General features: G+C 47.4%; 2 protein-coding genes across 3 annotated transcripts in view; both read left to right on the top strand.

Annotated features, from left to right (window-relative positions):
• The window catches only part of ap3b1a (adaptor related protein complex 3 subunit beta 1a), a 36,734-nt gene extending 17,780 nt beyond the window's left edge, over positions 1-18,954 (top strand). The window contains exons 20-27 of one of the 2 annotated variants that reach the window (XM_058064086.2): positions 3,468-3,612; positions 5,365-5,410; positions 5,960-6,063; positions 12,711-12,939; positions 13,926-14,010; positions 14,623-14,720; positions 14,965-15,103; positions 18,554-18,954. In XM_058064086.2, the coding sequence (XP_057920069.2) occupies positions 3,468-3,612; positions 5,365-5,410; positions 5,960-6,063; positions 12,711-12,939; positions 13,926-14,010; positions 14,623-14,720; positions 14,965-15,103; positions 18,554-18,707 (1,000 nt within the window). In that variant the 3' untranslated portion in view covers positions 18,708-18,954. Of the gene's footprint in view, positions 1-3,467; positions 3,615-5,364; positions 5,411-5,959; positions 6,064-12,710; positions 12,940-13,925; positions 14,011-14,622; positions 14,721-14,964; positions 15,104-18,553 lie in introns of both variants that reach the window. The other variant, XM_078794080.1, reaches the window with a different exon arrangement.
• On the top strand, positions 102-1,709 carry LOC131111274 (E3 ubiquitin-protein ligase TRIM35-like). Its single transcript, XM_058064089.2, has one exon. The coding sequence runs from the start codon at positions 368-370 to the stop codon at positions 1,667-1,669; it is 1,302 nt and encodes a 433-aa protein (XP_057920072.2). The 5' UTR covers positions 102-367; the 3' UTR covers positions 1,670-1,709.
• Positions 18,955-20,273: the final 1,319 nt, after the last annotated feature.

Here is a 20,273-nt window from a genome sequence, read left to right as displayed (position 1 = left end):
AGGCTTTACCCCCCCCCCCCCCACCCCCCCCCCACACACACACACACACATGCATAGAACACTTTGTAAGGATGAAGGCGGAGCCGGAAGTAAAGTTCTACTGACTAAGCAGAAGCATAAGTCGACACTTCCTCTTTCAAATGTGCATCATAACTTCCTGAAGGGAGGCAGCTGGTATTGTAGGAAGTTGAGGAAGTTGGACGCTTTTTCAAGAGTGATTTCCAGCTGGACTTAACCTGCTAATTTTATGTTGGCGCCTGCTGGATGATTTATCCTTTTATACAACGAGCAGTGAGCGCTCTTTGACTGCCAGGCAGACGCACTGCAGCAATTGCTTCTCCAAGGAAGCCGTGTCTTCCAGGGAAACATGGCTTCCTCTGAGGATCTCACATGTCCTGCCTGCTGCAGCATCTTTGAAGATCCTGTCATGCTGCCTTGCAGCCACAGCTTCTGTCGCTCGTGTGTGGAGAAATGGTGGAATGGGAAAGATGTCCGTTCATGTCCAGTCTGTAGGGTGGAGTACAGATCCATGGCTGTTCCTTCAAACTTGGCTCTGAGGAACGTGTGTGAAGCTTTTATTATGGAGACAGAGGCCAAGTGCAGGTTGCACGATGAGAAACTGAAACTCTTCTGCTTGGATCATCAGCAGCCTGTGTGCCTCGTTTGCAAAGACGCAAAAATCCACGCTAACCACAAGTTCTCTCCTATCGGTGAAGTTGCAAAGGATCAAAGAGAGGATCTCCAGAAAGACCTGCAGGCCGCGCAGGTAAGGCTGAAAGAGTTAAGTTGGCGTAAAGACACCTTCAGTAAACAAGCAGAGCACCTCAAGCGCCAGAGGTGCCAGGCTGAGAGTGACATTAAGAAGACATTTAAGCAGCTCCAAGATGTTCTGCAGACTGAGGAGGAGGCCAGGTTGTCTGCTGTGAGAGAGGAAGAGCAGCAGAAGAGTCAGATTACAAAAGAGAAGATCGAGGAACTCAGCAGAGACATGAAAGCTCTCTCAGACGTGATCAAGAGCACAGAGAAGCAGCTGACAGCTGACAACATTTCCTTCATGAACAACTACAAGAACATGAAGACCAGAGTCCAGCGGCTGTCTGAGGAGTCCAAGCTGCTCCCAGGACCTCTGCTGGACATGGACAAACATCTGGACAAGCTCACATTCACCGTGTGGGAAAAAATGAACAAGCTACTCTTCCACAGTCCAAAACTACTACTCAACATCAATCCAGCACTCAATCAGAAGATAACCAGAGGAGAGCATCATCTGGATTCCCAAGAGTTTGATCAGTTATTTGCTGGTATGCCTGCCAGTTTGGAAGTTAAACACGTCTGGAATATTGAGGTCCTAAACAAGGACTGGGAAGTAGGCGTGCTGATTAAAGAGTTTCCGAAAGCATTTAAATATGGCATTAGATTTCGATATGGTAAATACCAACGGTTTAATCCACAAGGTGGATTATTTGGTCTGCACGTCAAGGAGAAACTGCAGAGGATCAGATTTTGTCTAGACGCGGACAAAGGAAGACTTTCAGTCCATGATCATCTTACCAACAATGAAGTAGACACATATGACATTCCTGATGACTGGTTGGATTTCAGCAAGAAACAACTGTACCCGTACTGCAGCACCAATGATCACAACCCTCTGAAAATGCTGCCAAAATAACATTTTTAAAAAGCCAATATGGACGTACATGTACATGAACACCGTGAAACAGACAATGGCCGTCCGTGATGGTTTGATATTTCCTTAGTTCCGAGAGATGCTCTTGTCTTCATTCTTTATGTTCAAATACGCAACAATAGAACTCTTCCATTGAATATTATTACAAGATAAAATGATTAAAATGAATACATCATGTGTGTACACTTGTGAAATTCCATAAAAAAAGTACTGATCCAATACTCTCAGTTTTGAACAGTTCAGAACACAAGCAGTTGATCAGAACATGGGCATCATCAAACATATATGAGATTATACCTTAAAACACGGCTAAAATGTTAATATGCTAACAATGCTAGCTTGCTAACGCCTTGGCACAGTGGACACCATCCTTTTTCAGACCAAGATCCCTGGTCTCAGCCATGTCCCTTGGCGAGATCTACAGGAACTGCACTCAGGTCTGGGACCGGTGGGGGCATGTCTCTGGCCAACAGGCGGGTCCCGGGGTCAAAAGCCTGTTGGTCACTCTCTATTTTTCGTCAGTTTCCTCAGCTTGACGAGTCATGAGCACTTAACCGAGGCAAGTGAGTCTTGCACTTCTTTGGACGTTATTGTGGGGTCTTTTGTGACCTCTTGGATGACTTGGAGATGCGCTCTTGGGGTCGTTTTGTTGGCCGGCCACTCTTGGCAAGGTTCACCCACTGTCCATGTTTTTGTTATCTGAGGACATTGGCTCTCACTGTGGTTTGCTGGGGCCCCGAAGCTTTGGAAATGGCTTCATAACCTTTTCCACACTGACAGATCTCAATTCATCTCAGTTACGTTTTCACAAACTATGAAAACATCCAATCATTGTTGTTTTTTTCCTCATGTTTAAAACTTGTAGAGTAAGTCAACCTGGACTGAAAGTCATTATTTACGCTTGGAACATTTTACATTGTAAGTTATCCGGCGTATATCGACATACAGTATATTGTCCCTGTCTCTCTCACACACACACACACACACACTTACTGTTAGCGGGAGTCCCATTAACGAGCTAATCAAGCAGAATCGTCCTCCACTAGCGCAGCCCACATTTACATGGCTAATGGCTAATGACTTGTGATTGGTCATTTAGCAGCCCGGTGTTAGCAATGAATGCTATTCGACTCATTAGGGCTGACGAGCCTGCCTGCGCACTTTCAAATTCACTTTCTCCCCGCAAACTGGCGCCGAGTGCCCCGGCGCTTGGTCTGCGTGACGGGCCCGCCGGCTGACCCTGTTCTCTCCATTAGTGAGCGTAATTAGAGCAAGTCAGCACCGTGAACACACACACGCACGTGCACGGCGTAATTAGCTCCGCCTCACCCCCGCGCTTCCACAACAAACACGGCATAATGCCCTCATTATGGCCCAGTCGTCGCAGGCCGGGCCTAATCAGGCCGCTGCTGATTTGTATGACTTTTTCCTGTTGGCAGCAAATGAAACGTGTTGGCCAAATGAATACTGGCTTTTCATCATCGCCCAAGTTAGAAAGCCAGTTAGCGTCACCATTCCCCTCGTTAATTTGAGCAGCACAAAGTGGCGGGCAGGCGGAGTAAACACTCATTATCGGGACAAATTGAAGAGAGACGGAGCGAGAGAATGAGACAGGACGAGCGTGGAGAAACCTAACATTAAATTAGCTCGGCAAACACAAACAGATTGATCTTTTGTTTTTCTGACCTACTTTGGATTCCGGCACCGGCTCCCCGAGGCCCCGTCCGTGCTTCTGTGCGTGGAAGCAAGTCTTGCACTCATTGTTGCTCTTCTTTTGCAGCGACTCTGATGGAAACGCAGACGAACCCATGGACGAAGAGAGCGGCTCGTCAGCCGAAAGCGCCACATCTGAGAGCGACTCAGACTCTGAACCGGATTCGACAGCGAAGCAGAAGAGCGAGAACAATGTCAAGTCCAAACCCAAGGTAACGTCACGGTTCAGTCACAATTCATTCATTCATTGATTTTCTACTGCTTTTCCACGTCACGGGGGTGCTGGAGCCTATCCCAGCTGTCTTTGGGCGAGAGGCGGGGTACACCCTGGACTGGTCGCCAGCCAATCACAGGGCACATATAGACAAACAACCATTCACACTCACATTCATACCTATGGACAATTTGGAGTGGCCAATTAACCTAGCATGTTTTTGGAATGTGGGAGGAAACCGGAGTACCCAGAGAAAACCCACGCATGCACGGGGAGTACATGCAAACTCCACACAGAGATGGCCGAGGGTGGAATTGAACCCTGGTCTCATAGCTGTGAGGTCTGCGCGCTAGTCATGCAGTGCAAAAATAATCTAAATAGTCAGACGGGAATCCGTAACTGCGAATGGATCCAAAACTTGATCCATTCACTTATGCTAGCTTGCGGAACCTTCAAAGTCAAACAAGCCATCTATTCTTGATGGCTAACATTAACATTTTATTGACTACAGAGATGTTCACCTCTACATAGTACACTATCTTTATAAAACGATACACTTTGTGATTGATACCCATAACTGAGAAACGCCGCTGTGCTGGTGTTTCAGGTGGCTGATAAGCATTTGGGTCAATTAGCTGGCGAAATGTCTTCCTGGGAAAGTGAGTGTTTGTTTACAAGTGAACTTAGGGGAAGTGACGAGAGGGCAGGGGAGGAAAGGAGCGCTTGATTTGCTTACCCGCACAGTAAAATGATGGATTATCGAAGCAATTTTAATATTATCGGATTCATCGTCATAATTCTGTAGGAGCTATTAGTAGTGTGTTCCTAGGTTTCTAATATCTGTTGATTTATTTTTTGTTGTTGTTGTTTTGTTTGGATTACTTGATAATATCTTCTTGTTAGTTATTTATTTGTTTATTTACCATATTTTGTTAGGGTTAATTAGTAGTTTATTCGTGGGTTTATTTCATTGGATAACACCCTGGGCACCTGCAATCTATTTAGGTAGGCAGTGCTCACCAGACCAGCATGCACCGGGGTGGGTACAAAAAACCAGAGCAGGAGGGGCAACAGGAGACAATGTCTTTGTTCCCGTTTTGTTTGCTTGCTTGGTAATTAAAAGAAATACAAAGAAACGGAACAAGGTTGTATGGACAATGACTGTTTTTAGATTAGATTCAACTTTATTGTTATTGCTCATGTCACTTGTACAGGGCAACAAAATGCAGTTAGCATCCATTTTGCCATTATAGTTTAAGTTAAGTTTATTTTTGAGGGACAAATAGCCACTACAATTCCCTCATATCAGCCCAATAATTATCGTATACCCCTCTGTTTCTTCTTTGAGTCTTTGCTTGTCCATCATTTTTCACTCTTCCTTTTTTTTTTTTTTTTTAACTCCATGCTCATCTTCTCTACTTTGTCATGCATCCTATCACTTATTCATTTATGCACCTCTCTCTCTGTGGGCTCCATTGCTTGCAAGATTTCTGTCTCCATGAGCCTCAACTTGTCTTTTATTGTTTTTATTGGCCGCAGTGTGTCGAAGTGGGTTTTATGCTTCTTAATGTGGGCGCGTGGTTCACCACAAGGAGAAAAGATGATAGAGGCACTCGCACGTCCTGATGTCTCCAGCTCACACGGGAAGGCCACCTTTTGCATTTGTGTTTTTGGATGTGTTGGCGACCCCGAACATGGCCACCAGTAAAATAACTTAATACTTGTCGTCTCCTACGTTGTTGTCTTCCAGGTGGAGAAGTCCAAGATGGAGGTGTCCTTACTGGATCTGGACGACTGTGAGTCGACTATGCAAATTTTTACGTGTTTACTAAACATCCTACTTGGGGAAATTGAAGGAGGGAGGGATTCAGATTGGTACAATTTGTCACCCAAATCAGAAGTTTGCTGGTAGGCGTCAGTGGCAGAATGAGAGTCTGCGTTTTTTTTTAATGCCCCCTCTGGTGCAACCTTGGAATTGATAGTGATTTTTAGTCATTCTTTCTGCACCAGTTAGCGAATAATCCATTATCCAATTAATCAGCTATTTTGCTATGCAATATTTTCTGATTTCAGCCACTCAAATGTGAATAAAGCAGAGCTATTATATTTGCTTTGTCCACTGATGGACATTTTTGCCGACCAAACCACTAAGTGCTTCATGTTGGCGTGGTCCGTTGAGGGCAGGGGTGTCCATAGTGCTACCCGGGGGCCATTTGCAATCCGCAGCTGTTTTGTTTATTGGCCCGCAGCACAGTCAACATTTATGAAATATCTCCTTTTTCATGTGTTGGGCACTGTACTGTATGTGAAACGATGATGTTTTGCTCTCTCCTGCGGGCGTTTAGTTTCTCCAACTCCCTCAAACACACCAAAGTCCTCGTTGGTCTCTCCCAGCTTGCTGTCTGACCTGGAAGGTCTATCTCTCTCCGGCGTCTCCACCACCATGCAGGTCAGTGTGCGTAGCTGATGGATTAGAAAAAAGTGTCGGGCAAAGCTTCCTCCATCAAGGCGTGCTGAGAGTGGATTGTTCCTGGTGGTCTGACACCGCATGAGGCAGTGAAATGAGCTTCTTCTTCCCCCCGCCCGCCCCTGTTGGAACATTTCTGCACCAGACGCCCAAACCATTGACCTTTTCTGACGCTTTATATTTATGGCCAGTCAGGGCGCAGCAAGCGCTCTCCTCAATGCTTCCTGTATCAGTCTCTCTCAGGCTGCCGTGTTTTTTTTTTTTTGCACCCTTGAACTCTATTTCTGTTGTCGGGCCTCGCCTCTCCACGCCGTCACCTTCCATCTCTGGCATTCCCCTGTGCCGTCGTCTTGTGTATATCTGATGGTCGACCTTTCCTGGTGTGACGGCCTCTTTTCTCTCCTGCGCCGTGTGTACTTTGTATCTTGTCTTCTGGTCCCGGGAGGGGAAATGTCCAGATCATTCTTTTCCCCGCCGCCGTCAGTGAGTTTTCTCTCTTCTCCCCACTTGTTCTTTCATGTAGTGGTCCTGGTTCAACGTCACTGATGGCTGACTATTCATCTCTGTACTAATATACATGCAAAACGATACAAATTATTAGCAATATCTCTCATGTAAGGCATACCGGGAAGACCACACACACCTTCTCCATAGGAAGTTGCTCAGCATGCCGTGCAGGATTTAGAGGCGGGGTACGCCCTGGACTGGTTGCCAGCCAATAGCAAGGCACAGATAGACAAAGAAACCATTTACGCTCTCATGAAGTGTTAGTTTGGATTCATTTAGGTCTAAAATAAGCAAGTTTTGCTTAAATATGCATATTTTTTTGACTAATCATAGGCCATAGTCTAAAATGAAACATCAACCAGTTATTTATTAATATATTTTTGAGAAACGGTAAGGTAAGCCAGCTGACATCAGGGGTGCTCCCAATACTTATCGGGCCGATATTTTTATTTCGTACTCGTAAATCCAACATTAAAAATAGTCCACGTAACGGACTGTGCGGGCGGGCAAATCAAGCGCTCTATATATTTTTTTCCTCCTTCCTGTGATGTTAACGACGCGTCGTAACTTCCCCTGAGTTCACTTGTAAACAAACATTCACTTTCAGAGGAAGACGACGTACCAAATGCTCCGCAGTGAGAGGGGAGCCTTTGTGCCCGAATACAGTGCACCTTGCTGGGCCACAGCAGGTGGCTCCCTCCCCTCTATACTCCTGGTTCTCCTTGGAACAGAGACGTGTTAGTAGTCATGTCATTATATTTCATTAGGACTAATCAACAGGTACACTTGCTGAAATTCTAATTCGTTCCTTCTTACCTCCAGGTGTGCAGTTAAATCTTTAAGACGTGGAAGCTAAATAGTTTACGTATGGGACCCGGTTGGGGGTAGGTGTGTGATAAAGACGCTGTTATTGTACACGGTGGTTGGCAGTGGAGGCATCAGGACATGGGCGTGCTTTGCCAGCCGGCTTTTAAGCTCCCTGCCGTCCACAGAGTTGCGCCTGTCACTCACTGTGATTGACAGTCGCTCTCAGGCCAGCGTTTATGCGGCGCCCGCCTTGTTAGCCGCCGCGTGTCCTGCACAGGTGAAGGCCGGCGGGTAATAGGGAATAGAAATGCAGATAAGGAGAAGAAGAGTGGGACATCAGCAGCTGATTTAGAGCCAATTCTATGCAGAAATACGCCACGGCCATCCAGATTCATAGACTGGGGTAAATAACTTCACCTTTATGCACACATGCCGCCCCCCCCACAGCTTGCCGTCTATCCACATACACACACACACACACACACACCAACTGGCCCCGGTGTCATTTCTATTTCAGTGCAATCTGCCCACAGACGCGGCGAGTGTGTCTCAGCTGAGCACTCGGGCCCTTTTAGAGAATTACTGCATGGTTATCAAAGGCATTTACATTAACCTCGGTCACTGTCTTTGACCCCCACCCGCCCCCCCTCCCTGTCTCTCGCATGCTGCTTCTCCCTCTAATAACATTTTGACATTAGGATCTCTCACCAGCGCCTCTTAAATCCCCGCCACAGCCCCCCCTGCCTGCGCCGCATCCCGGGACGCCTGAGCCTGATAAGGCTTCATTCATAATTAGCGCCGGGCAAATGGGGCTGCGTCGGAGGGGGAAATTGAACTGTCAGCGGCGGGGCGGCAGGGCGGCGGGCGTTTGACCCCATCACACCCAGAGGGGGCCATCATAATTTGTTCATTTGGTGTCCATCAGGGCGGGCGCCGCCGTTTCGCTCGCCGCTGACCCGAGCACGGCGGGCGCTCTGCTAATTATGAGTCAGCAGGAGGACCCAGGGCGCCGGCGTGTATCAGCCGCTGCCCTCCGAAACCTCCGGCTGCCACTCAAACCACACAGATTAACCCTCGGCGCCCACGCGGGGAATATGCTTCTCGGAGAGCAAACTTTGAGAAACGCTTGTGTGTCTTTCGTGTTTCCTCTCTCCTCAATTGCTTTGACTAACATTTGCGTCATTAAATTCTACACCACAGGCAGAATATCACTAGCGAGCTAGCATGCTAAGCAGTTAGCTTCAAATTTGTTTCTTCTAAACCCGAGAGGCCAGTCTTAGTCAAAATGGCGCCCAGATAAAATATAAATTGTTTGGTGAGTTGGCTTCCGCCGCTACGCAGGTTACGCATCCTGAGTCTGCTTGGTTTGCCAACTTCCTGTATCTGACTAAGCGCTGCTTCCTCCTGTTAGGCCAGAGGTCTCAAACACGCGTCCCACGGGCCAAATGTGGCCCGCAGGACACTAGTTTGAGGCCCCCGCCTTGATTTGAAAGTTTAATGTTAGTGCGGCCCGCGCAAGTTTGATATGGATGCTGTATGGTATCATGTACCCAGAAAAAATTATTACGTTTCATTAATGTTCATGTTAAAGGTTAAATAACTGTTAATAGTTATCCTCCCTATCTGTGTGGAAGTGGTAAGTTTTTGGCTATTTAAGTTTAAAGGAAATAACTTGAAGGCTATCGTTTAGGTCGCTAGCTCTCTAGTTTGCGAGTTAGCATGTGTCTCAAGACCCTGCAGTTGCGCAATATGTTGTAAATAAAAAGAGTATAAATGTGACTATAGTCGTGTTTTGTCATGTCTACAGGGCTCTAATAATGCTTTAATTTTAATCTGAAAAAAATAATTTGTCTACCCACCAACTATATGTGGTTTCTTAAGTTTTTATTATTATATTTATTTATTACTGATTGATTGATTTTCTTTATTCTTGATTTGTTTATTTATTTTTCATCTTATTTTGTGTAGAAAAATAAAAAGTAAGATATTTGAGAACAGTGGAATGTTTATCCGAGCTTTTATTGTAGAAAATTGGAATAAAAAAAAATGTGTTTTTAATAAATGCGTTTTTTTTTTTTTTTTTTGGAGCTCAGGTCTCACCCAGACCCGAGCTCCAGTGGCCCCTAAGTAAATTGAGTTTGAGACCCCTGTGTTAGGCTATGGATGAATGACTAAACCAGTTTTCTATGCTGTAACTGCAAAATATTCTATTTATGAATTGATTCCTTACTTCACTTATCATGGTCGTGTCTGGAACCACAGCGATAAAGGAATAGCACGGACAACGGTCTTACGATGACTCCAGGCAGCGGTTTCATGTGCCCATGTGACATTGGAACCCTCGCCAAGCCTCTCTGAAGGGCGTCAGAGTTTGAGCAGCATAACACACAACACTGAGCGTTAGACGGCCTTATTGCCGCTAACGTTTGCCTGATGGAAACGTTCCTAATTAATCATGTAAGAATAGCTCATTTGCCGACAAATTGGCATAAATGAAGTAACCTCTGTCTGCAGGCGGCGGAGTGACTTCTCGTTACGCCAAAGTCTCTCTCGCCGGCTGTACTAACATTTATTTAATTCAATTTGCGCTCAAGGTCCTGCTGACTTCCTTCCATTAATTGTCATCTCCAAGCTGAGGGGACAATTAGGCCTTTAAAGTTGCGTTCCTCATACTTTTTTTTTTTTTTTATGCGCACAATGGCATCTTGTAGTAGAAATGGATTTTCGATCTAGATCATCTCCAGCATCTTTTTTTCCCTACAAATTGGCCGTCATATGCACAAGGCTGCCCGGCTCCTTTTTTGGATATGTCAGCAGGATTTTCAGGTCATTTGCCACAGAGGATGCGGCGAGACGCGGGCTCTGAAGGTGACTGGCGTCCCGTGTCATCCATCACGCCAGCTTCCTTTAAGTTGACGCATAATAGAGCCTCTCAATCAACTTCTCCCCCCCCCCCCATTGTCACCTCGCTTTTCCTCCTGTCCGGGGTGGGGGGGTAGCGGAGCAGCTGGGATGTCGTCTGACAAGGGAGTCAAGGTTACATCCCTCTTCTTCCCTTATTTACACTTGAGGTGTTATGGCCTGTGGTGTTGGCGCCCGTGTCAGACGTTAACCGTCCACTGTGTCAAACAGGTGATGATAAGCTGCTTGAAGCTCCGTCTGGTCCCCCAAGGCGCCGCGGGCGGCACACGGGACCTTGAAGCCGGATGAGCGCGTTGGCGGGATGCGGGGGGTAGATGTCTTTCCGTGATGGGATGTGCAAACATTACGGCCGGCTTTATTGACACAGACGCGTCCAAAAGTGGTCCCCGATAAATTTGCCGGTGGCGTGACGGGCGTTGGAGAGGGCGCAACGGTGGCGGCCCGCTAACAAATGTTTGCTTGACCTCCTTTCACAGGTACGTCGGCAGGCAAGCGTGTGAAGGGATTGGTGTTGTGATTGCGGGGTTTATCCTGATGCGTCAAGGACTTTGTTCTAAACACTTCTCACACTGACCTTTTTGGAGGAGGACTCAAAAAACACACAAAGACAACATCATCCAGCATACATGCAGTCATGGAAAAAATTACTGTTCATTTGAAGGTACCAACATTTTTGGCATGTCAGAACTTTGTGATTGAGGAAAAGCTGTTTATTTTGGTTGAAACCACCCTATGCTACGTCCCGCTGTAAGTATTCTTCTAGTGCAGGGGTCTCAAACTCAGTTTATTTTGGGGCCACTGGCGCTCGAGTCTGGGTGAGACTGGGCCGCATCAGGTTTTCCAAAAAAAGGTTGTCCATCGGTATGAATGTGAGTGTGAATGGTTGTTTGTCTATATGTGCCCTGTGATTGGCTGGCGACCAGTCCAGGGTGTACCCCGCCTCTCACCCGAAGACAGCTTGGATGGGCTCCAGCACCCCCCGCAACCCTCATGAGGAAAAAGCGGTAGAAAATGAATGAATGAATATATGGGTTGTTACACACCTACACTACTGTGACAATACATGATGTTACACGCCTACACTAAAGACTAGGGGGAAGACCTTAATAGAACATAATTTCCCACAGTGAAAAGCTAAGACGCTGCTGAGTGCATCGTGTAACAGCGTTTCAATCAGTCTGTGAAAATGCGTCACATCGTCCTGTGCTGTCTCATCTTAATGTCATTTCCTGCCTCTGAGAAGGTAAAAGCCGTCCTTTTTTTTTCCCCCAGGTGAAAAGTGAGGCCTTTGAATGGCGCCTTTGGTGCATGCAGGCACTTGTGTTTCCATTCATTAGTTAGATGGCGTCTGCTTTGGACTGAACAGCCAGTCCATTTCCACCTGAGCAGATGAAGTGAGGGCACTTAGTGTATTTAATTGGGACTGTTTTACCTTCCAGAGGGAATGAGGTGGTCGGCGGAGGCAACCCTGCCACTGCACTTGGGTGCTGTGCTTTTTCACGTTTGACTGTTTTTTTTTTAACCTTTTTAGACATTTTCTTGTACAGTAATATAGTTATTAGTGATGAGGGTACAGGACTATTTCTGCATTTTTTTTTTCTACCGCTTATCCTTACAAGGGTCGCGGGGGTGCTGGAGCCTATCCCAGCCATCTTAGGCCGAGAGGCGGGGTACACCCTGGACTGGTCGCCAGCCAGTCACAGGGCACATATAGACAAACAACCATTCACACTCACATTCATACCTATGGACAATTTGGAGTGGCCAATTAACCTAGCATGTTTTTGGAATGTGGGAGGAAAACGGAGTACCCGGACAAAACTCACGCGTGCACAGGGAGAACATGCAAACTCCACACAGAGATAGCCTTACAAAAATTATTTGGAATAAAATTGTCACCTATAGGGGTGTTATTTTATGCCTAGGGGGCTCTAATAATGCTATAAAAACATATTTAAAAGGCATTAAAGAGGTTTTCTATGATCTAATTACAAAAATAGTTTGTTTATTAACATTGAATCCTACTTTTGTCTTCACATTCTTCACATTCAGTAATGTGATTCATACCCATGGACAATTTGGAGTGGCCAATTAACCCAGCATGTTTTTGGAATGTGGAAGGAAACCGGAGTACCCGGAGAAAACCCACGCATGCACGGGCAGAACATGCAAATTCCACACAGAGATGGCCGAGGGTGGAATCAAACTCAGGTCTCCTAGCTGTGTGGCCTGCACGCTAACCACTCGTTCACCATGCAGCAGCGCACGTTGTCTTTGTTGTTATTTTCCTTCATCTCTGACAGAGTCATCCAGTCTTGACTTCAGATGCGAGCTATACCAACCACGCATGCTATCCTGTGTGACCTCTGTCTAAATGGATGTTCTCTACGCAGGTGGCAACCCCGACTTTCGGGCCGGTGAAATCCTTGGAGCTGCTCCACCACATGACGGGGAAAGGCCTGTCCGCCAAGTACCATTTCCCCAGGCAGCCCTGCCTGCACCGGCCCAGCATGGTGGCGGTGCAGGTCACGCTGACCAACTGCTCAGACCGCAGCCTGGAGGAGATCCACATCGGGGAGAGGAGCCCCGCCAGCCTTCAAATTCACTGTTTCAACACTGTGGGTGCGTGTGGGGGGAAAACGCCCTCTTCATTTTGTGTGTCGCAGTGAAGCTTTTCTCGTGCATAAGACGGCCATGACAACCTCAGCTAATCCCTGCTAGTTAGCCTCAATCAGGACACACACACACACAGCGCTGTATGAAGGCTTCTATCATGCACGTGCCGAGCAGCTCACTGCGGCTCATTGATCATCCGTCGCAGGAAGTGGAGCAGGCAAGCGGTGTGTGACTTGGGATCGATGGAGGCCAGACGCTGCGAACACAAAACCGGGGATGGTTCCGGGCAGGCTTCATGCAGACGGCGTTTTTAGTTTTTAAGCGGGAGGGATCATTTTAGGTTGTTTGTGAGGCCTCGTCCACACTTAGTCCCTGCAGTGCCCCACCGAGCCACCCCCACCGCCCTTTCCCGCTCTTTACACATTCTCTTTCTGCAGCTGCGAGGAATATATAGACGTACCTTTTTTTAAAGCATGAGCTTCAACATCTTGTAGGCTCCTTGCAAGTCCAGGAGGTGCTGTTGGGTGGCGTCACGGGAGGACACAGCAGGATCAAATAATGCCAGGACTGCTTCACAGATGCAAGGAAGTGGTGGTGACCATGCATACCCACGGGGGAAGAACGTGCATTGCGTAGTTAGTGTGTAATAAATGCGTGAACAGAACCATAAATGACACATACTGCCAGGGCAACTTGTGGGACAACGTGGGGGCAAAAATGCATGCACACAAGCTAGCTAACTATTTTGCATTCCCCTCAGCAAATTTTTTGGGGGGGGCGCTTCTGTCACGCCTTATCCCGTTGATGCAGAAGCATCACAAGAGTGTGTGTGTTGAAGGGTAGGATTTCTCACACACCTTTCTAGCCAGAAAACACAAGCGGCGACGATGCACGTCTCTTCCGCTCTGCTGCCACCGCCACCCTTTTTGCCCCGCCCCTCCCCACACTGCCCTTGTGACTCATTATCCACCTCCACCTCTTCTCTTCTACAGAACGCTTGGAGCCGGAGGCCTCCGTGACGGTTTCTATGGCCGTCGACTTCAGCGACTCCACGCAGGCGGCCAACTTTGAGCTGTGGTAAAAGATGCTGACGTGTTCACGTCAGGTTTTTTCCTCATCTTGTCATTGAATATCGTCTTTATGTTATGCACTTTGCTGCTTACTCACACACGCAGATTGGGAGTGTATTGTTCAACTAATGTAGGCGGGCATCACATATCTGTGGTGGCGAAGAAGCATCATGTTTAGTCTAGTCTAGGAAGTCTAGGAAGCCCAGGTTGAGGAGTTTGAACTTTGTAAGGCAACTGCACGTCCACAGTGCAGTGAGGACATGTCCAGGATTGTCCCAGGTGATAATCTACGTACTTGACCTCTTTTGACTTTTTTTCCCTTCCTTAGTCCACCCTTCCATTCTCTCCCCCCCCTTCTCCTCCACTCCCCGTGCCAGCATTCCCACTTGAGACATCAGTAGCAATTGATCCCCGCTTCCCTGAGATAACAATTATTCCTCCAATAATGGAGAATCTGCCCACTTAAACGCCCACGGGCGCACACTGCTCAGTCGATCAATAACCTTATCAGAAAATCTGCCTGGGACGCGGGGATCAATCCTGCCAGAAGAGAAAGGAAGAGGTGCGTCTGGACGCCAGGAACCTGGTGCTCGGCTTCCAATGCTTTTTCTTCCCTCAGCACCAAGGAGGACCGCTTCGGCGTTTCCATCCAGCCTGCCGTCGGGGAGCTGCTGATGCCCTGCAGCCTGACCCAGCAGGACTTCTGTGAGGAGCAAGGTATCTCTCCGGCTTTAGCAGTCCATTGATTTGCCTTTTTTGTTGGCCACATTCAGGAATACGGTACCAGAATACCTGGCAACCTACTGTACACATGACCTTCACAAATATTCATTTTCTACATTTCACATTTTTTTCCAAAATTTGGAGCACATACGTCCAGACCAGAAACCTGCTTGAGCTCTGCTCAGCTTTTTTTGTGCGGGTTTTGTGTATCTGGCTCATCCCGCTTCCACGCCCACAGGTAAGCTCCTGGGCATGAACGAGACCTCTGCGACCATCGCCATGGCAACGTCCAACATCTCCAGCCAGGCCGTCACCAAGCGGGTCCTGTCGGTGGCCAACGTGGGCGTGGTGGCGTCCTCTGAGAGCCACCTGTACAGGTGATGTGCTCAATTTCTCTGAAAAGCAACACAGTGTATCCTTCAGGTGTCTGTGCGTGTACGTTGTCCCACACGTGACGGCCATGCCTGGGGAACGTCCCGAGAAGGCGGCCGGTGTAATTGGTGTACACGAAGTGTGCTAATGAGCTTCCTCCTCTGTCACGCACACCTGATAGATAATTACACGTCGCTCTCGCCTCTCTTTCTCTGTCCCTCTGCTTCCTGCCCCCCCTCCCCCACCGCCCCAATCTCAGCACCCCATCTGTCTCTCCTTCACTTCCTCTTTGTCCCCCCACCCCTCCTCATGCCTGCACGTGATTATTTCCCATAGATTGAACCTGAGGTGGAAAGGATGTGAGCGAGGGGTGGGAGGGGGGATTGGGCGACCACCAGCTGAAAGACCGGAGTGGAAATCAATGTACACTTGGCTCATGTGACTTGCCGCCCGTCAGCATGTGTCACGGTGGAGGAGACGCTGGTTTCCATGACGTCCGCCAACGAGAAGCGGCGGCCATGAGCCGGTCCACCACTCCTCACGTCTGTCCTATTTAACGCTCTTTTTATGAATCAAAAAGAGTGTCGGACGGCACGGCGGTCGAGTGGTTAGCGCGCAGACCTCACAGCTAGGAGACCAGGGTTCAATTCCAGAAGCGGCCATCTCTGTGTGGAGTTTGCATGTTCTCCCCGTGCATGCGTGGGTTTTCTCCGGGTACTCCGGTTTCCTCCCACATTCCAAAAACATGCTAGGTTAATTAGCGACATAGGTATGAATGTGAGTGTGAATGGTTGTTTGTCTATATGTGCCCTGGGATTGGCTGGTCACCAGTCCAGTGTGTACCCCGCATCTCGCCCAAAGACAGCTGGGATAGGCTCCAGCACCCCCACGACTCTCGTGAGGAAAAAGCGGTAGAGGATGAATGAATGAATGAAAAAGAGTGTGACACTCTTCATTGTTTAAGACATTCCTTTCAGATTGTTGCGATTGCTAACAAATGAGGAAGTCATCCCAGGTCCTTATCAAGCGCAACAAACCCGAGAGGGGAAGCAGCTCCAAAGCAGAGGGTCCGTTGTCTCCTACAAAATAAAACGTTACTGTATTGTGCCTGATCTGGATGAAATAGTAACTTCTTTACACAGCAGGCTGTTGGTTTAAAGGTTGTTGTTTCATCCATCCATCCATCGTCTATGCCGCTTATCCTCACTTGACTCATGGGTTAATTACTGTTTGGAATTATGTTCTAAATTCAAACGGTAAATTTGTAAAAATTAATGTTATTCTTCATGGCGCCTCATATTCCCATAATAGAACTTTTTCCCCAACCTAATTTTCCAACCTAAATGACGTCATTCTTTTCTTCTTTCTCATAGTATTATGTCTCTGCGTAGGACTTGACTTGAAATTACCACTTTTTTGTCAGATTACAACTTATTATTTGGACTTTATTCTCGCCGTTGCCATTGAGATGAGGATTGTGTCTGATTTGATTTTCTCTTTCTCATGCTGGCAAAGATGTGTAGAAGAATTCAACAGCAGGGAGGTATCACTCTGATGTGGGGAGATGTGTCTGCACTTTGCGTGTTGACCAGCAGGGTGCAGCACTGCTTCTCCTTACGTTGCTGTGCAGAGAGAGGCAGGCAGGCGTTGGATGGGGGTGCGGTGGGGGTGCTGGCAGAAAGACCTAAATTGATTGCTGGAAGGGAGGATGGCAATAAATCAAGGTGGAAAGCAAATGTAGAAAACGCTGTTCTTGTTTGTGTCTAAACAGGCGGAATAAAATAAATGTGCTCCATTTTTCAGTCGGTTGGAAGGCAAATGTGATGGAGTGTTTTTTCTCACGGGGACGCCCCCATTTTTACCCCAAATGCTAGCTATCACTTTAGTTGCTGAAATCATAATTGTGTTGGATTTTACACCAGTCTGATGTCCTTTCGGGTGTCGTAGTTGTGGGTGGCCATCTGCCTGGCCTGGCCCGGTCTGGTCTGGTCTGGTCTGGCATGGCTGACCACTGCTTTGAAGGACACTTGTCCAGCTGGACTGCAGCGAAGCCACAATGGCCTCAGACTTGGGGACTCTCAACCTCCCCTCTCTCTTTTTTCTCTCTAAAGGTGAGGCTGTCTTTATCCCGGGTGAAGGGGCGGCAGATGGCACCCACACGGGTTCTCTGGACTGAGGAGAATCGGGGATAATTGGAGAGCAATGCTTAGACGATCGATGCCAATCTGCCGGCTCGGCGGCAGCGGGTTCTGCTTTGCTTTGCTTTCCATGCAATTAATGCACTGGCGTTTTTGGGCGAGAGTGCACGGGAATACCAATGACCCATTTAGGGCGCCCGCTTCACAGGCCCGTCTATTTCAAAATCAGCCAGGAAGTTAGAATATTTGCACGTGGCCTCCGGAGAGGGGATAAGTGGTGTTAACAGGCTGAGTAAATGCTAGATTTATTTCCTAAATCCATTAGCGGAGCCGCCGGGGGCCACGGCAGGTGCCCGGGGGGGCCCTCGGCGGAGGAGCTCGGCCCGTGCCGGCCCTGACGCTGAAGGCGATGAAAGCCTTGTTAGCTTGTAGCCGCTAAGAAACATGCGGCCGAGTAGGCCTGGAGGCATCCTGCAGAAGTGGCTAATATTTTAATTAAAGCTGAGGAGCCCCCGCCTCCACCCCTCCCACCGAGGCGGCCCATAAACTCCCTCTCCGCTGTTGATGGTAATTTAGACGCTCCCCCGGGACCCGCCCGGACGCTTTGTGAGGCAGCGCCAGTTTCATTGTGCATGCACGCTCTTTAACGCGCTAATTGGCCGACTCGCTGCGGGGATACGTCCACCCGGGTGGGGCGGAGGTGGGGGTGGCGGCCTCTTGACAGGCTTTTTAAGTGGGGGTCCTTTATGGACTGTTTGTCAGGGCTAAGCGGGCTTCCACGGGGGGGTCTTTGTTGTGGGAATGTAGCGCTAAATGGAGGCAGATGGCGGGGAGTGGGCCACGTGGGCCCACAAGATACAGCAGCAGCAGGAGAGAGGGGGCGACCCGGTTCGGCTCTGGTGGGGGGTGAGGGGGTCGCAGCGGGTCACAGCCCCTGTCTGCCTCTTGTTAGGACCCTCAAATGTGACCATGTGCGTCCCTGGTTGGCGGACAGTTTCCACGGTGACGGTGAACTGAGAATTCCGCCCCTCCCGGGCCCCATGGACTCCCACACTCGATAGACACCCACAGTCCATAAAAGCAGCTAAACGTTGTGTTTGACTGGCGGCAGGGGGCGTGGCTCTGGTTCGATGAGCTGTCAATCAGCGGGATAATCGTGTGTCACCGCTGCCATCACTCCACTTCCTCCTTGTCTTGAAGCTCATTTATACCCGGCAGGAAATGCTACCCAAAAACGCTGCAGTAAAAGTCTTATTTTGACTCATCTCTGACCAACAAGAATATTTTGGGACTAAAGGTTGGAATATTTACTTGCAGGTTTGTGGGTCGGACGGTGAGCAGCCAGGTCCTGGTCCTGGTCCAGCTGGAGCTGAAGGACCCGTCCGGCGGCCTACTGACCATCAGCACGGAGAAGAGCGTCATGGCGTCCATGCTGCTTCGAGACCTCAAACAAGCGCTGACTCAGGCGTAGACAGGCAACGCTCATAGATACTCTCTTTTCATTCCTTTTTTCACTCCTGCACTTCAGGGTGCACACAAGCTGGTCCCAGACAAATTCATCATCATTATTATTGTTATTATTATTATTATTATTATGGTCTGTCACTGTCAACTGGAAAACACTTTCTGGTACATTTTCCCTTCATTTCAGGACTTTTGTACCGATTAGACTTCCTTAAGGTGCCAACCAGCAGCACTCATTAAAAAAAAAAAGACAACATTGGTTGAAACATTTGACTTATCGCTGCTCCTTTGGACTCGAACACCCGCCAGAGCGAGCCGAGTGACGTATAGACATAGAAAAGTCAAAACGAGATTGCAGCGCATTCATTCCTTTTCATCCAAACACGAGATGTACGCTCCCGTGTTTCCTTTTAGGTGCACGAGTGCACGCCGGCGTCGTGCTGATGGGAAGTTTTGGTCCCCGGCAAGCCAGGCTAACACCTGTTAGCTCATCTGTCACGCCCACTCTGCTCGCATCCATCACCTTTCCCGCTATACTCATTTCCACAGCCAGCTGTTCACATATTATACACACACACACTTGCGTCCTGTGACTAAAATATCAGCTGAACACTGGACCATCAATCTTCAGCAACAAACAAATACAGTATAAATGTCTCTCTCTCTCTATATATATATATATATATATATATATACTAGCTTTGGTCACGTACTTGTAGTCATATATGTACTTTATACATAGTATATAATTAGGCTTGGGGTGTCCAAACATGTTCCTCCAGCGAGGGCCACAGAGTGAAAAATGAAAGGATGCAACTTTGCCATATAGATTGATAGATAGATAGACTTCCTTTATTGTCATTACACAATAAGCAGTGAAATTGCCAACGGAATGTCGTTGCCTGGCTCCCGTATAATAATAATAATAATAATAATAATAATGTAAAGAATAAATAGATGACATCAAATATGAACAACAATGTACATCGTAAACAGTAAATTGCACAAAATTTAAATAATTTAGAATAAATAATTTCAAGTTTTGCATGTGGGCTGGTAGAGGCAACGTAGCTGTCTCTAAACCTGTCTTATTTATGTCTTATTATTTGACAGATAATCTCAGAAATTATGTCTCCCATATTGGGACCCATAATAGGACTGTAAAGGTGACTTTAGGGGTGTTATTTCATGTCTAGAGGGCTCTAATGATCTTAATGCATATTTAGAAGGCCATAAACAGGTTTTCTTTGCTTTAGCTGGCAAAATATTGCATTTCATAATATAATACACTAAATGATACTACTATTATTACTATAAGTAATTTCTAAACAAGTAAAATAAATATTTGAAAAAAAAATCTTAGTGTTCCACCCCCCCAAAAAAGCGTGTCAAATTATTGTAACATTAAAAAAAATAAGTTGCATAACCCGAGTTTTAATTTTACAGGGAAAAAAAAATCTAAAAAAATTTTAGACACAAAAAAATGAGCACAAGATAAAAGTGGTAATATTAGGAGAAAGTACTAGTATTTGTACTCATAGTACTGCTAGCAAAACCAAAAGCTGCAATATTA

This window comes from Doryrhamphus excisus, linkage group LG10 (assembly GCF_037039965.1).
Source record: "Doryrhamphus excisus strain RoL-2023G ecotype Guam linkage group LG10, RoL_Dexc_Guam_v1.1, whole genome shotgun sequence".
NCBI lineage: Eukaryota > Metazoa > Chordata > Actinopteri > Syngnathiformes > Syngnathidae > Doryrhamphus > Doryrhamphus excisus.
This window is presented reverse-complemented; position numbering and strand designations above follow the sequence as displayed.